Raw genomic sequence first — 17,031 nt, 5'->3', positions numbered from 1 at the left:
TAATTAAATTAGAAGGTCAGAATAAAAATACTAGAGTATAATGAAGAGTCACTCCCGTTACAGTGACATGATGCAAAAGCACTTGGTGACTTTAGAATTAGGTCTATTAATTGAGTCACAAGCACTTAGCTATAAACACTTAGTTAATTACTAAGAGCAGCTACTTAGGAAGTGTTCCCTAATGGCAACTGAACAAGGTTCAAAATGTTTATCTTGCATACTTTTACTTTTAATTTTTTTCCAACTAAATAAATGCCAACCATTATAAAATAAAGATTGTGTGTAAAGGACTCCTGAGAACAAAATGAATCGCTGTGAACAGCCATTTTATTGACAGACCCATAGAATCTTCATAGGCAGATACAAAGTAGTATCTCTTAAGTGAATCACAAATGGTGGAATTCCTGTTACTTTTGTGAGTCTTAAATATTTGAATCTTAAATATTTGTGTTCATTTCAACAAGATGAGGCTGAATGTTTCAGGGTTTTCTACAGACCATTCCCCATATTTTCTGTTACTTGTTGAGAACTAGCTTATACAACAGTTTAGCAAAAGGAGTCTTACAACAACTAATAGCATTCAACTGTGTGAGCCAGAGCTCATTTTATGAGAGGTACACAGTACACAGACAAGGCAGGAAATTGTGAACCATGTGGTTGAAAGGGCCATAAAGAGTGACATTCTATGCAAATTTCAAAATATACAGTGTAAATATACAATGTAAGGCCAGCAAGCATTAACAGCAGTATCTTGTATACTTTTGAGGTTTTCATAGACCTTCAAAAAGGGTGAGCCTCCACACGACTCCCAAATACTGTGAACACCTTCCCCATGAGCATCCCAAGGTGTACAGGACATTCAAGCACCTGCAGTCCTAGGGCTGTCGGATGTGGTTAAATGCCAGGAAACAAAAAACACTGCTGGAAGTGGGAGAGCTCTATGGTTTGTAGCTGTATGCTACTTCTCTCCTGCCCACTGGATTATGGGAGGCTGTAGTAGAAGATGTGCTCATCTCTGGTTGTACCTGGCAGCCTGCTTATACACTGTATGTGGGAGAGTTGTACAACAGACTCCATTGTATCACTTAGGAATGCCTGTTGTCAACATGCACTGATGAATGGTGCCTCCCCAACATAGCTAATATGACGGCCCAGTCAGTGAGCATCACACATCACTATGGATGACAATGACTGTGTTATTGGTGCTGCTGTTAGCTGTTGGCTCTAATGCAATATTCTCTTTATAGTACTGCTGGGGAGTGCATAGGGGCACATCTAAGTTATGCTGGTAAAACAATGGTGTAGATGGAAGTGGCCCAGTGGGACTACAGGATTGGTTTGCCCATTTGACTAGCTTTACTGGCATAAAGAAAATACACACCCGTGGACTTCTTATTTGATTCTGGATATTGTAATTTTTTTCCTTAGAATTAGTTTTTGCAAATGTGAAAAAAACCTACCTTCACCATCACTTTCTGAAGCACTGCTCTTCTCGTGAGGGAAATTCTCATTTAGATCTGGTAACTGCGCAGAAAGTTTGTGTTGTGCTAGATCTGCTCGCTTCCTTTCTGAAGACAGGAAAGAACTCCGTCTCTCTGGTTTATCACAGTGAGATTCCTCTGGCTCAGCATCCTGGCAAAAGAGCCACAAGGAGGGCATAGAATATTAAACACGCTCAGATGGTACCACACCTATTTTGCAAATAACTACTGCTTTGAGAGCCCCATGACAATCCACACTGCCAACCTTCTCAGTTTCAATCCAGTATTGTGCAAGACTGATCTGGACCCAAAGAACAACCACAAGTTCCTGAACAATTAAGTCCAAACATGTATTGCGAAGAGCACATGTTGATCACCAGGTTGTGCCATGCACAAAGAATTTCTGGTAGTAATTTCTGTTCATTTCTATGCGATTCACAGTTCCTGCGTGCATGTCCCATTGAAATTAAAAACAGTATTATGTGCTGCATGCTTCTATTACAAGTTTGCAAATAACACATTAAGAGCTATGAATTCTAACAGTACAGAATTCTAATAGTATAACCCTAGACAGAGTTACATCCTTCTAAACCTATTTACTTCAACGGGTTTAGAAGGATGTAACATTGCTTAGGACTGTATTGTAAACCATACAATAGAAAGTTAGCATAGTGTGTTGGGTAAGATCATACATTATAAGCCTCCAGATTCCCCGTCACATCTCACATGAACACATGAAGCTGCCTTATGCTGAATCAGACTGTGGGTCCATCAAGCTCAGTACTGTCTAATCAGACTGGCAGCATGTCTCCAAGGCTCTCAGATGGAGGTCTTTCACATCACCTACTAACTGGCCTTTATAACTGGAGATGCCAAGGACTGAACCTGGGACCTTCTGCACACTACTGAACTTCACATGCATGACTGTGTGTGAGAGATAAACACTGCTCTCTTTCAACCTCAGAGTCTCATCCATAATAGGAAACAACACTTTTGATCCACAGGGCTGTTTTAAAGATTAGGGGTGTGCGATTCAGGTTTCGGATTCAGGTAAAGTACTTGAATCAGACCCAATTTGCAATGATTCAGAAACCCCAAATCAAAGCTTCCCGAAGCTATTCATATTGCTTCGGGAACCTTCAGGTTGAGGGGTTTAAACGCCCCTTTCCATGCCGCTTTGCAGTAGCACAGAAAGGAGCATTTAAACCCACGGATCAGCTGTTTGGCGGGGAGATCCCTGCCAAGCAACTGATCCAGCTGGTGGGGGTTTAAATGCCCCTTTTCTGTGCTGCTGTAAAGCAGCACTGAAAGGGGCTTTAAACCTGCGGATCGGCTGTTTGGTGGGGAGATCCCCACCAAGCAACTGACCCAGCCGGCTGGAGTTTAAATGCCCCTTTTCGTGCCGCTGCCAAGCAGCACAGAAAGGGACATTTAAACCCGCAGATCAGCTGTTTGGCAGGGAGATCCCTGCCAAGCAACTGACCGAGCCAGCTGGAGTTCAAATGCCCCTTTTCGTGCCGCTGCCAAGCAGCATGGAAAGGGACATTTAAACCCGCAGATCAGCTGTTTGGCAGGGAGATCCCCACCAAGCAATTGATCCTGTCAGGCTATGGATGACAGGCTATGGCAGATAGATCCCTGTACCATTGCAGCAAGAATCCAGGCTCTTGGTTAAATGGTTTTATTCGGAAATCAAATCATTTCCACAGATATGTCCATATGGTTACTCAGAAGCAAGGTAAGCTACTAAGCAGTAAGGATCAATTTAACAGGAATGGCAACATGTGGGAACACCCTTCATCTTAACTCACACATTTACTCCTTCCTTCTTGCATCAGCCAAACAGGACTTTTGGTACAAACGCGTCCTGAGAACATCTCACATATTTGTACTATCAAGTCTAGACAATGAGAAAGCAGGAGATCAAAGTTGTAACAGAGCAGTGCATGGGAGTGAACAGGGTACAAGGTCAGAAGCACTGAGAGTTTCTACAGTCTGTTAGATAAGACACCTGCAGCTTCTATAAGCCTGTGAATGCAAAACAGTTATGGCATTAGTAATATGACATCAAGTCATAGCATGAAACATTGGTTCAGAATAGCATCACTGGTACAGCATGAAAATAATTGCATGGACGGTGCACAGACATGACAGATCCAGCCGGCTTGGGTTTAAATGTCCCTTTTCCTGCCAGTGCCAAGCAGCATGGAAAGGGACATTTAAACCCACAAATCAGCTGTTTTACAGGGAGATCCCTGCCAAGCAACTGATCTAGCCGGCTGGGGTTTAAATGCCCCTTTTCACGTCTCTGCGAAGCAGCACGGAAAACGGCATTTAAACCTGTGGATGGACCAGCTGTTTGGTGGGGACATCCCTGCCAAACAACTGATCCTGCTGGTTGGGGTTTAAATGGCCCTTTTCGTGCCACTGCGAAGCAGCACGGAAAGGGGCATTTAAACCCACAGATCAGCTGTTTGGCAGGGAGATCCCTGCCAAGCAGCTGATCCGAGGCATCTCTGCTGCCCTGCGGTGGAAGAGGAGGCAGTGCAGGCCCCACAGGAGCCAGCTCCGCACTTCCCCACCACCCAGCCGGCCACTGCAGTGGCAGAGTAGCCGGCTCCGGCCCTTCCCACCCCTTAAATGGCCGCCGCCGCGGCCAGTTGAGGGGCGGGAAGGGCTGGAGGAAGCATCTCCTGCCTTCTCTGCCAGCCAGCTGGCAGCTGCAGTGGCAGAGAAGCTGGCTCTGGCCTTTCCTGCCCCTCAAATGGCTGCCGTAGCATCCAGTTGAGGGGCAGGAAGGGCCGGAGGAAGGGCCATGGAAGCCATTTTCAGAGGCAGGAAGGGCTGGAGGAGGTAGCTCTGTCCTTCCCCGCCACCCTGTTGGCTGCTGTGAACGTGGTGGCGCAGGCCCCGCAGGAGCCAGCTCCATGCTTCTCCGCTGCCCAGCTGGCTGCTGCAGCAGCAGAGGGGGTGGTGCAGGCCTGCAGGAGCTGGCTCCAGCCTTCCTCGCCACCCAGCTGGCTGCTGCAGTGGCAGAGGAGACGGCGCGGGCCCCACAGGAGCTGGCTCCGGTCTTCCCCGCCACCCAGCTGGTCCTCCTAGCTCCAGGTAAGTAGGGTGGGGGTGCAAAGGAGGGGGGAGTAATTGGGGGGCTGGGGGAGGTGAGAGAAAGGCAGCTTCTCCCCTTACTTCAGTACGTTCCGAATCTTCCCGGAGCATACTGAAGCAATTCAAATACCCGAAGCCGAAGCAGGAAAACCAAATTTTTTCCAGGTGCACACCCCTATTAAAGATTACTGAGATCATACACTTAAGTATCTACAGGAGAAAAAAGTTATATAAAAACTAATTACTGTCACTGAAGTAAAGTCGACACCACCATATTTTATACAATCTGCTGAACAAGAAGTCAGTGTTTTTTTAAGATAATGAGAGTTCTTCAGCTCAGGAATTATGATGCTTCAGTGATATTCAATGCCAAGGGGAAAAATTACTTCTTAAATGTAGGCATAAAAGCTGGGAAGAATGTTGTGCACGGTGTATGAATGAGTACCGGAGTCTGTTGATCAAAACTCTGGATTTCACATCAAGAATGCTAGTTCTTCCTATATGTCATGTATTTCCACTCTACTCAGCTCAAATTTGGACACACTATTCACAGCAATCAGGACAATAAGAAAGGATAAATGCATTATATAACTTCTTAATTACTGTTTTCATGATCAAAGTCATAAACAGTGAGCCATCATTTACTAAAAGGGAAATCTAGAGTTTACTGCCAGAGTTACAACATGATTTTACTACAGCCACCAAAAATATAGCTACACACAAAGTTACTTGTTTATTTTCATCTCTTAATAGCCAAGAAGATTTAGCTTTAAGAGAAATAAAATCCTGCCTAAAAAGAAGTTTAGCTCTCAAACCTAAAAAATCAGGACAACTCCCAAAGAATATGATTTATAGTATCAATTCAGTTAGCACCACATCCACAGAATCTGTTAGAGTATGGAATACCATAAAACCTTCCCAACAACACTGCCAATGGCAAGGTGTTCAAACACATAAGCAAAAATGCCCTTCTATGCTTTGGGAGTGTTAACTCAAACAAATAATTTGGCATTTTCATCAGAGGGGGGATACCAACTGAAAGAGAATAGCATACTGAAAGAGAAGAGCATAATGAAAGAGAAGAGCATACTCTGTGAGCTCTAAACAACATGCTGTTATAATCAAGATCAAATGTCTTTTGATTAACTTACTCAATTCACTGATAGTTTCTATCATGTCATGGGTGATATCAAGACATGATAATTTATATTCCAAATATTTATCCCAATTACTCATATGATGATCCAGCATAACTAATTCAAGGAGATCTGGTTTTAAATTTGATTTCAAAATCCTAATTTTTAAGTTAAATATTCTCCACCAAGCCTTTGCTTCATAAAACATCTCCCCAATCTTGGCTCTCAAAGCTATTCCTGACACACATCTTGGAGTTTCCAACATAATGTGAAGGAACCTTAATAATGGTCACACTGATCTATGCTCTTATAGCATATAGCAATTGCCCATAAACTTTAGTGTTGAATGCTTTAACTGCTGCAGGAACATACTGTCCTCCTGAGGAGTAACAGAATCTTGAAATAGCCTTCCCAGTACTCATGGCTGAGAATTCAAATGTACCTTCCAAGAAAGATTTGCTTGAAGTATACATCCTAGATACTTAAACTGCTCTACTTGCTGCATAGACTGCCCTGCAACTGTCCATTTATACTTCCTCATCCATCGCTTTTTGCTAAAAAGAAGAAACCTTTTACTTAGAAACATTAAAAGTTAGGCCCTCTTTACAACAATACTCCAAGAAGGAGCTTATAAGTTTATGAAAGCCTACCACAGATCCTGAAAGGAGGAATTTGTCATCCATGTACAGAACACACAGCAATTTAACACGAGCGAGATAAGACAAATGGAATTCATCTCTGGAAATATGGGAACTTAAATATAGAAATTAAACAACAATGGAACAAGGATACATCCTTGCTTCACTCTTTTATTCACTGCTATAGCTGTGGTTATTTCCTCAGATGGACCGCATCTTACTTGAGCTGTAGGTCAATCACATAGTTGTTGAATCAAAAATAAAAGACACTTGTCAACAGATGATTTTTTTCAACTTGCTCCATAATCTCTGCCTAGGCACTGAGTCAAAGGCAGCTCTGAGGTTAGGGTTGCCAGGTCTCCTTACCCCTCTGGTGGGAGGCCCGGCACCTACCTTACATTCCCTGGTCGTGTGCACACAAAACATGTGTGTGTGTGTGCTCCCAGCCTGCACAATGACATCACTTCCAGTAAGTAACATCATAGTGCAGGATGCAGGCCACCTACATAGTTCTCCTGCGCTCTATAGGGGCCCAAATCAGGCCCAATCTGGGCCGAATTGGGCCTGATCAGGCCTATTCAGCCTGGATCGGTCCACTACAGAGTGCAGGAGCTTTGCAGCAGCTCAATCCAGGCTGATTCAGACCTGATCCAGGCCGATTTGACACTGATTCAGGCTGATGTGGCCTGGACTGGGCTGCTGCAGAGCGCAGAGTTGTACTCCACAGCGGCCCAATCTGGGCCCAATCCAGGGCGAGTTGGCTTGGCTTGGGCCACTGCGGAGCACGAGAGCACTACTGCACTCTGCAGCGGCCTGATCCGGGCCCGATCCATGCTTATTTGTCACTGAATTGGGCCCGGATTGGGCCGCTGCAGCACGCAGGAGCATGCTGCATTGCCCAGGAGCATACTGCACGGCCTGGGAGCGTACCCTGGGAGGCACATTCCCCCCTGCCAGCCAGGTAAGTGGGGGCGGGGGATGGAGTGTGGGAGCATGGGATTCCCCGCCCCGTGGGGGACTGGCAACTCTATCTGAGGTCCATAAAGGTCACAGCCAGCATGCCATCCTTTGAGTTGCTATATTTATCTTCGATAAACTGTAGAGCATGACAATGATCCACTGTGCTAACACCGCTATGGAATTCGGCTTGCTCTTGTCCCAAGAGAGCTTCATCCTGTAGCCATGATAATAGTTTCTTGTAAGCAAGGAAGCATATAGCTTTACCCCCACTGAAAAAAATCTTATAGGATGATAGTTACATGGATCTGTTGGATCACCTTTTTTTATAAATAAAAGGAACTATTATTGTATGTCTCCAAGAGGTAGGCATAATATCTGTCTCATTAATCTGTGTAAAAATAGGAGTCAATATATTGGCCCACCAGTCAGCATTTATTTTAAATAATTCTGGTGGCACCATATCAGATCTTGGGGCTTTACCCAATTCTGAAACTGCAACTGGAGGCCAATTCTCTATTTCTTGAGAGAAAATTGATTGGACTATACTCTTGTCAACAGATGATGTAAAAAATAAAGCCTTAAAATGGTCCCCACATCATCTAGCAGAAATATGGCAAGAAAGCAGAGATCTAGAATTTAACTCATTTGCAATCATAGCCCCAAAATTTTTATCATCTTTTTGCTTAGCGGCCCAAATCAAACATTTCCACATATTGGCTAAAGCAACTCTCTTCTTATTTTTAATTACAATTCTAAATCCATGTTTCAACAGCAATATCCAATTAAGTATAACTTTATCATGATGTTATTTAAATTACCAATACATATTTAAAAATGCCCTTTTAAATGCCCTACAATCAGCATCAAACCAATTTGTCTGTCTAGCCTGGCCACAGTAGTTCTTGGCCTGACGGTAAGATGTATAAAGTGGCTGGAACAATTTTAATAGGTCACTCAATACATAAAGATTCCTCTCAGAAGTAGAATGAGACGTGATTGGAGCCATAAGATGACTTTGGAATAAGACCCTACCCTTTCCACTTCCTTTACAGTATCGTTATTCCATTGCACTGGTCTAAAGCTATCATGATTCTGACTTAGTTGAAAAGGTAAAGCATATGGAAGAAGACTACAGCCAAAAATATTTAGAACTAACTGGAGAGGAAAACGATATATTTCCCCATATATTCTGTTGTCTTCATAGAGTCAATCAAACTAAACAAGTCAGGCGATACAATAAAATATTCAACAACACTGGCACCATAGTGATTAATACACATAAAATCTCCTTTACTGTCAACCTATGGAAAACCATTAACTATTCATAACCCATTGTTGATATATATATATATATATATATATATATATATATATATTGCAACATATATATGCAATAGAAATTAGAAAAAAGAGGAAGTAGATTTTCTGACTCTGTATCCAAGCAATAGAAGCACATGTGCATTTCTACCCAAAGATGTCTTCAAGAGTAGAAGACAGTAGAACTTCTCTCTCAATCTGTATTAATGAGAGGTAAAAAACACACTGACATAGGAAGGTGCCTTATATTGGGCCAGACCAATAGACCAAGTAGCTTTCTAACTGGCAGAAACTCTCCAGAATCTCAAGAAACTCTCCAGAATTTCAACCTTTACCAACATCTGCTACTGGAGATCCCTATTTGAAGACGCCAGGGGTTGAACCAGGGACTTTCTGCATGCAAAATACATGTTCTGCCACTGAACTACATGGCCTCTTCCCAAAACCAGAATTCTGAGTAGTGTGTTCCTACATAGGTTGTGTGTTCAAATATCAACATGGAAGAAAGTCTTCTCAGAAGCTCGTTCCTTTTAATAAGTTTCCCTTAAGAGACCCAGTTTCAAGTATTTACTGAATAGACAGTTATTTTATTTATTTTATAAAATATATTAAATAGCTTTTCTTTCTTAAAAGCACCTAAAGACAGAACAAATACAATTAACAGCTCAGACAATGAGATGGTGATGGGTTTACCAATCTCATCTATTCTCCAAACTTTGCTCAGAGGACTTCAGCAGGTTGCTGTCAGCCTCCGCTTACCTTTTACAAAAATGACCATTGTAATTATTCAAACTGTCTTTAGAATGGCAATCAAGTTAAAAATGGATCTGTGCACGTTGGGGAAAGCACCACAAACCACACTTCTCACATTTAAAGGAGGATACACAAAAGAGCTTCTTTCAACTGTAACTCTCCCCTCCATGTATTGCATCATAAACCGTTGTGTTCAAACATTAAGAAGAAGAAAAAACGCCTTAGCAGCTTACTTCTGTTAGCACACTTCCAATAAGAGACTCGGTTTCAAGTATCTGATTGATGGGCTCCTGAATTAGACCAATGGCTTTATATGGCTTTTCATCCTTCTCTGCAGATTCATCACAAAGGCTGGATCTATTAAGAAACAAAAAAAAGTTGCAGTTAATTTACACATTGTAACATAAATGTATGGCTTCCATTACAAACCTGATGGCTTCTTTAATTATTCAGAGCAATCCTGGATGGTCTGGGGAAAAAGAAATGTCCTCCAGACAAGTAAGTATAGGGCCCTTTCTCTTTATCTGTTTTCTTTTCTAACACCCAGAAATCCTTTCAGGTTTCCTCAATACAAGGAACTCTCTGACAGAAGACCAAAAGATTGGCCATTGAAGGGATCAATTTCTCCTCCATACTACACCTCTTGAAGTTCTCTCATATAATTAAGTCTCTTTTGACGGGGCAGGAAGGGCATTCTCTCCTTGACATGCACAAGTGGAGAGGAAGGTAACAAAAAATGAATGAAAAAATTATGCTAAAAAATTATGACACTGTTCCCCTCGCACTTCTTTCTGGCCATTGCACAGGCTTTCCTCCGCTGAGGCACTCACTTTCTTTGCTGCTAGCGCTTCCATATGCACAAAACCAATGTTTTTCAAAGATCCTTTATTCATGCGTAAGTGGTAGAGCAGAAGTGCTGGCAGCAGAGGAAGAGAGAGCCACAGTGAAGGAGAGCAAAGTCATAGGATCAAAGCCCATAGTTATTTTTTGTTCAGCTTATATCCTTGTAGCTAAATGTTTCTGAGGCAGCTTATGGATCTCTGTTTACACCATAAGACCATAATGACAAATGTCACACATTTAACAAAAAGGAAAAAACGATAAAAGCAACAATAACAAGCAGCAACAGGACCACTGGTAAATAATACAATTGCCAGCAACGAATCCAGCACTGGGGACAAAAATGCTTCAGTAAAAAATACCACCTTGAGTCTAGTAATTAAAAATCAGGCTAGAAATATTTTAATGAATAAATTTCCTTAGCAATTACAACAGTAAAGAAGATATTCAAACGGAAAAGCATTAAGTTACTAGAGATGCTAAAACACCAGGGGTCATAGTAAACTATTAAGGCAGGTCAGCTAAACACATCAGCAGCCTGGGTAAAAATAAATCTTTAATGTGGTGCTCAAAACCTCAGATGCCAGCCAAACGGAAGTTGGGGAAGGAATTCCAAAGTTGTGGCATCAAGACAGGGGAGGGTGCCTCTCTCATGGCCAACCAACTCTCTTACTCCAGGGCCTCTAACAACTGACAGATGGTGATTGTATGGGAACAGGTAGTCCTTTAAATACGGTGGTCTCAGGCCAGATATTTAAGGATTTATGAGCTTCCAGGCCCAGCACTGTGATGGGCCTGGAAGCTCATGTAGTTGTTCTAAAACTAACACGTGTTCTCTACTTTACACCAATAAAAGACGTGAGCATTTGCTCCACTAACTCATTTTACCAAACGTTAAGTAAAAACTGGGATGCAGCTGGAGGGAGAGGCCACTGACCTGCAGTCCTGTGGCTCAAAGTATTTCCAGGATTTTATAAACCTTGAACTGATTAATTTCCCTTTCTCCTCTTTTTTTCCTGTTAAGTCTCAGCAGCTCTCAGCATTCTAGGCCTCCTGTAGCATATTCAGTCCTTATCAAAATGTTTCGAGCATCTCTCTCTTTTTTAAAATTTTTACAAAGTCATACTTTTCTGAATACCTGGAGAGTTCACCAAGGATGCAGAAATTCCAAATAGAGTGCACCTGTTAAAAGAGGTGATGTACAATTATCACCTTACCTAGACTGTCCATTCTCCTCAGATGACGAATGAAAATTTTCCATCTCTTCGGTGTTCAAGCCCAGCTCAGAGCCATAGCTTTGCTGCACAAGCTGCCAGAATTCCTGCTTTGTCAGCCTCTGCAAAAACAATTAAGTTCTCTTTCCATCTTTTAAAGTCAGGCATTGTTTAAACACAAGTAATAAACTCTCTCATACTCTTGAAGAACTCCTAATTGACCCTTATGAGAAATCTGTTTCATGCTATCCAGATAATATATCTAAGTTAAAACATGCAGAGACATCCATGACTTTCATTATAACACAAATATTCAGTCCTTGCATCAACTAAAGAATATAAATCCAACATGCTATGCAAGGAAACTAGTTGAATCATCTACTTTAATACTGTAAATGGCAAATGCTTTTCTACATAAGTACTGGGATCCAAGATAACTGTAGTATTAGCCCCCTCAAACTGCAGTTCCGTAAATAAAACCTCCAAGCCATTTTTAATTAACGTGAACAGCTGCATCCTCTCAGCTGATACCGGTTGTATAACAGGACCACAGCTCCTCTTTAGGCAGCTGTCTTTAGGTTAAGTTGTTTCTCCACTCAATGGCTAAAGAGGCTCCAATCAAAAAATGATAGCAAAATAGTAAAGCACTGTGGGCTAACAAGACAAAAAACCCTACATTACGTTTCTCAGCTCTCATGTTAAATATGTTTTGGTGGTCACCATTAAACTTTCTTCCTTGTCCTTTCTTTTGCAAAGATGTATCCATGCATCCATCTTGCAAAGGAGGTACAGAGTACACACAGAGTTCACAATATATGACTAACTATATACCTGTGTCTATCATGGGTTGGACTTAATCAGTTTTTCCCGTGGTGAAAAAGGGAAGATGAGGTTGACTTTGACCACCAAAAAGCCAATGTGGGGGATCATGGGACCTGTATATACCAAAGCCATATGGGCAGGGTCTACAGTAAGAGGAAAAGTGGGTAAGATTGAGCAAAAAAGCAGTCTGGATCCAACATATTGATTGGGAGCTGTAAATTGGGAGCTGTTCAAAATTTCCTGACATTTTCTGCAAGCTAAACATACAGGAGACAGCATGACAATTGCATTCCAGTTATTAATCACAAAAAAAAACACAGAGAGGATTGCCACAACCAACTTACATTCCACAAACATAGTGTAGTAGTTTGATGCTTACCAGAAATATTTAAATGGAAATCTATCAAGGTGTCTGAAGAAGGGAGCTCTGAATCTCAAAAGCTTACACCCTGAAAAGATTGTGGGTTTCTAAGGTGCCACTGGACTCAAATTCTGCTGTTTTAATTCTCAACATGGCCACATCTGTGGATACTTAAATCCAGTGATTGGAGCCACGAACAGACAAGACAGATCTTTCAACATACTTGAGAAAAAAAATCTAAAACAACAGGAGTACCTGTCCTTCAAAGAGAGAGAGAGAGAGAGAGAGAGAGAGAGAGATCTGTGGCTGTTGTGGGGGTTTGCCAGGCAACCACAATAATATTTCCAGCCATCAAACCTTGGCTTCTGCCAGTAAAAGGGCAGGGGGAGAGCCTTGCAGGTTCCCCACTTGTGTTGACATATTATGCTACAAAATAAATCGACTGTAAGGGCTATACTAAACATATTTGGGATCTGCTTGTAAGGGGGTGACACTTCCACCCCTGCCTCACTCAGTCACCAGCCCCACTAGGGGCTGTGGGGAAAGGAGTAAGAGTGAAGCCATATCCAGAGGAGCACCAGCAGTGACCTCAAAGCCCTGCAGCCCAGCACATATCTCAGAAGTGAGGCAGGGCTCAGGAAGCAAACTGCATCTGGAAATAGGCCAGAAAAGGTAGCTGGCAGCTGCTGAGGCCTCCTGAGGCCTGGGCAGGCACAGCAGCCTCTTAAAACATCAGAGGAGAGTAGGGCAAGAGGAAGGAGGACCCAGTCAGGGAGGCTATTGGCCCAGATTCCTTCACTCACCCCTGAAGAGAGGGTCCAGGGTCTGCCTATCCTTTATTTGTGCCTGGCAGGAGGGGGGAACTGGCATTTACCTCGTGCCGGCAGCGTGGTCCTCTTTGCACGCACTTCCTGGAAGTGACATTGTTGTGCTGGTCACAGGAGTGCTCCCACACTCCATGCAGGGCTGATTCAGCATGTTTGGGACCAAAGTTGGCCCCAAACAAAGTGTGGGAACTCTCCCATGGCTGGTGCGATGACATCACTTCTGGGAATGACATAATTTCGCCCTTTGGGTGCGTGACCATGCGTGCTTCTGAGATCCCTCCCAGTGGTGGGCAACCTCCAGGAGCTTGCCACCTCTTGCCAATCACTGGCAGATCAGCAGGCAAGGATGCGAACCCCCGAGAGACTCCAACCGAACACGGGGAATCTGATACTACTATCATATCTCCACTGTATAATTTATTCCCCTACTAGGCTTTAAAACAGAAGTGAATGGGTATTTTTTTAATTAAAGAAATGGCACAGAGGGAAGGAACACTTTCTCTTCCCTTCTTGAGAGTTGCAGTCCTATTCTAAATTAGACAAAACCCACCCAGCTCTCTTTGGCAACTAAATTGCAAAAACAAATTCACAATGTTTTATCTACTTGGGTGCTAAGTTAAAAGCAATAATCAAGCAGGAGATCTTATCACTGGTGCACAGCCTCCCAGTATTTCAGGAGCTATGTATCTGGAACTCTGACCCTGCGTACCAAAACATTTTGTCTCAAAAAGACAATGGGCAAATCCACACGCCCTTGGAGCATCCCGGCACTGCGCTAAATGTTTGCTAAGCACTCGGAAGTATAGCGTCTTTCTAGCATGATTTCTGAAATCGCGCTAGAAAGACGCTATACTTCCGGGTGTTTAGCGAACATTTAGCGCAATGCTGGGATGCACCGAGGGCGTGTGGATTTGCCCCTCGTGTGTATTTTGCAGATTCAGTACTTGGTACTCCCAAAACAAATTTTTGGCAGAACACATTCTTATTCTTATTTGTTTAATTTATAGCCCTCCCTCCCCGCAAGTGGGCTCAGGGTGGGTTACATCAATAGATAAAATTACAATAAATAAAACAATAAAATTACAAATTCATTTATCACAGCATAATTTCCAGTATCCTAGACAGGGCCCCTTTCCCTGGACATCATACACATAAGAAGGGGTGAAGGTGTGAGTTAATAAACTCTAACTCCTCATGTGTGTGTGGGGGCAGCTAATCATATGGCCCCTTGCTGGTAGGAGACCAGCAGGGAGGCTGAGTAGATGGAACTAGTGCTGGCCTCAACCATATGCCTGGCAGAACATCTCTGTCTTACACGCCTGCCGAAAAGATACAAGATCTTGGTGGGCCTGAATGTCTTCTGACAGAGAGTTCCACCAGGTCAGGACCAGCACAGAGAATGCCCTGGCCCTGGTTGAGGCCAGTCGAGCCTCCCTGAGACCAGGGACCACATTCACACATACTGAAGCTGCAAAATGGGTGTTGCCCTTTTCAGACAAAATGGTGATCCCAGGTACTGAAATGACCATGCATAGAATACTCTCCTGGAACACAGGATCAGAGAGCCAGAAATCCAAAGCTTGAAGGGGTTCTTATTTTCAGGGCTTCCACTTAGGAGTATTTAGCAAACTGTGTATACCACAACCAGATCACAGTGAGAAGATGTATTTGAAGAAACTGTTCACCCCCGTATTCCCAGAGTCTACTTTTATCTTTGGCCTGTACGTGCTATAGAAACAAAATACTATTAATAGCTCTTAAGATTATAAAGAAATCAGGGAAAACATCTACATAAACAAACCAGGGAGAGCTTTATCCTAAGCCAATACAATGTCATGTTTAGAGTGTCTGGGAAACAAGGGATCAAACCCCACACAGGCATAAAGTTTACTGGGTGATCTTGGGCCTATCGCTAGCTCTGAACCTGACCTACTTCACAGGGCTGATCTGAGGATAAAGTGAGGAAGAGAGAACGATGTATGTATGGAAAGCTACTTTTGGACAATTCCTTCTACATCACTGACACTTCAGCTAACAACAGCAAGCAGCAAGTATAAAATGAGTTTGCCCCTCTTGATAACCACAAATGGCTGACAAGCGGCCTGGTCTTTAATAAAAGCACTTTAAGAGCTCCTGATGACCAGGATGTTTTCCTTAATGCTGAGAATTTCTCCTCAGTCTTTTAAAGATGTTTTTATGAAATTATTTTAGTTATCTTGCTGTTACCTGTCCTGAACCCTTTATGAAAAGGCAGACTATGGCCGCTTCCACATGTTCCAATTTTTTCGGGTGTTCCCTGTCCCAAAGCCACGTCTTCCCGATCCGCTTCGAGAACTCACCTTTCATGTGCATTGTCCTCATGCATGTTTTGTGGGTGTTTGTTACTAAAAAAAAGGTCCCAAAACAGAAAACGCATTCTTTATCTGCGCCTCATCACAAATGACATTGGCACATTCCCACCCAACTTTCCTTTTTTTGAGTACGTGCAGGATTGCGCTATACCATTGTCCTGTCTTTCAGTTTCTGTAAACTGCATATGCATAGTACTCTTTTCTCTACCATTGATTTCCTGCTCAGTTTTAAATGCAAAAGTGTTTAATAAATATGCAAACAATAGAGTAACACAATTGCGCAGTTCCATATTTAAAATAAAATCAGAAATGGCATTCCGTTCTCAATGTTGTTCCTAGACTGATAGTTCAATTGTTGAGTGATCCAGTGTAGCAAGCAGTATGATTCCCTTTGTTCACACAGATATTGTAATAGCACAAGAACCATTAAAAAAGTAAAAAGGGGAGGGGGATTATACAATTGCTCTTGCAAGCCACATGCATATGTGATGTTTAAAGGAAGGGTAATGGTGAGGGGAGGGGTTAGAGATTTGTGGGAGGGCTCTTCTGAAGCGCAAAAAAGCCTGCATTGAAATGGTAGGATAATCGCACAGAAAACCTCCATCAAAAATAAACATGAACCAAAACAGGTCTCACAAAAAACACTTAAAAACTGGGATCATCTTGACCCACTCATGCATGGGAAACAATGACATGTGTAATGAATGAGAGAACCCGCCAGAGTTCCATAGGCAGGTCGTCCCATTAAGGACGTGTGGAAGCAACCTCTAAAAACTTTTTAAAATAAAATAATAAAAATGATACCCGTTCTAATTTGGAATGGTGACACCCTTCCAAACTCACAGACGCCCAATGAACTTGATCAGCAATATTCAGGATGGACAAAAGTTAAGTACTTCTTCACTCAAAGAATAATTGTCTTGTAGAATTCACTGCCACAAGAAAGGATATTAGACAAATTCAATGGTCATCAATGGTCATTGCCCACAATGACTGCATGGAACCTCCATGTTCTGAGGCAGTAATCCTCTGAACATGGGGGATGGGAGGGGGCAACAACACAGAAAGGTTTTGGCCACCAAATTCTGCTTGAAGTTCATCCAGGAGCATCTGGATAGCCATGTGGTGAGCAGGATGTGGGAGCAGATGCACCAGTGATCTGACTAACACAGGTGCTCTTATGGTCACAGAGTGATGGCAAAGGGCACAGAAATAAAGTTGAA

At 42.7% G+C, this 17,031-nt stretch overlaps 1 protein-coding gene across 1 annotated transcript in view; it reads right to left on the bottom strand.

Annotated features, from left to right (window-relative positions):
- GRAMD1C (GRAM domain containing 1C) overlaps positions 1-17,031 on the bottom strand; it is an 84,728-nt gene that overhangs the window by 21,215 nt on the left and 46,482 nt on the right. Inside the window, exons 6-8 of the mRNA XM_054974438.1 lie at positions 11,451-11,569; positions 9,627-9,750; positions 1,461-1,632 (exon numbers count right to left, since the gene is read on the bottom strand). Of these exons, the coding sequence (XP_054830413.1) occupies positions 1,461-1,632; positions 9,627-9,750; positions 11,451-11,569 (415 nt within the window). The remainder of the gene's footprint in view (positions 1-1,460; positions 1,633-9,626; positions 9,751-11,450; positions 11,570-17,031) is intronic.

This window comes from Eublepharis macularius, chromosome 3, assembly GCF_028583425.1.
Source record: "Eublepharis macularius isolate TG4126 chromosome 3, MPM_Emac_v1.0, whole genome shotgun sequence".
NCBI classification, from domain to species: domain Eukaryota; kingdom Metazoa; phylum Chordata; class Lepidosauria; order Squamata; family Eublepharidae; genus Eublepharis; species Eublepharis macularius.
The sequence above is the reverse complement of the archived record's forward strand: the minus strand, read 5'-3'. Positions and strand labels throughout refer to the sequence as shown.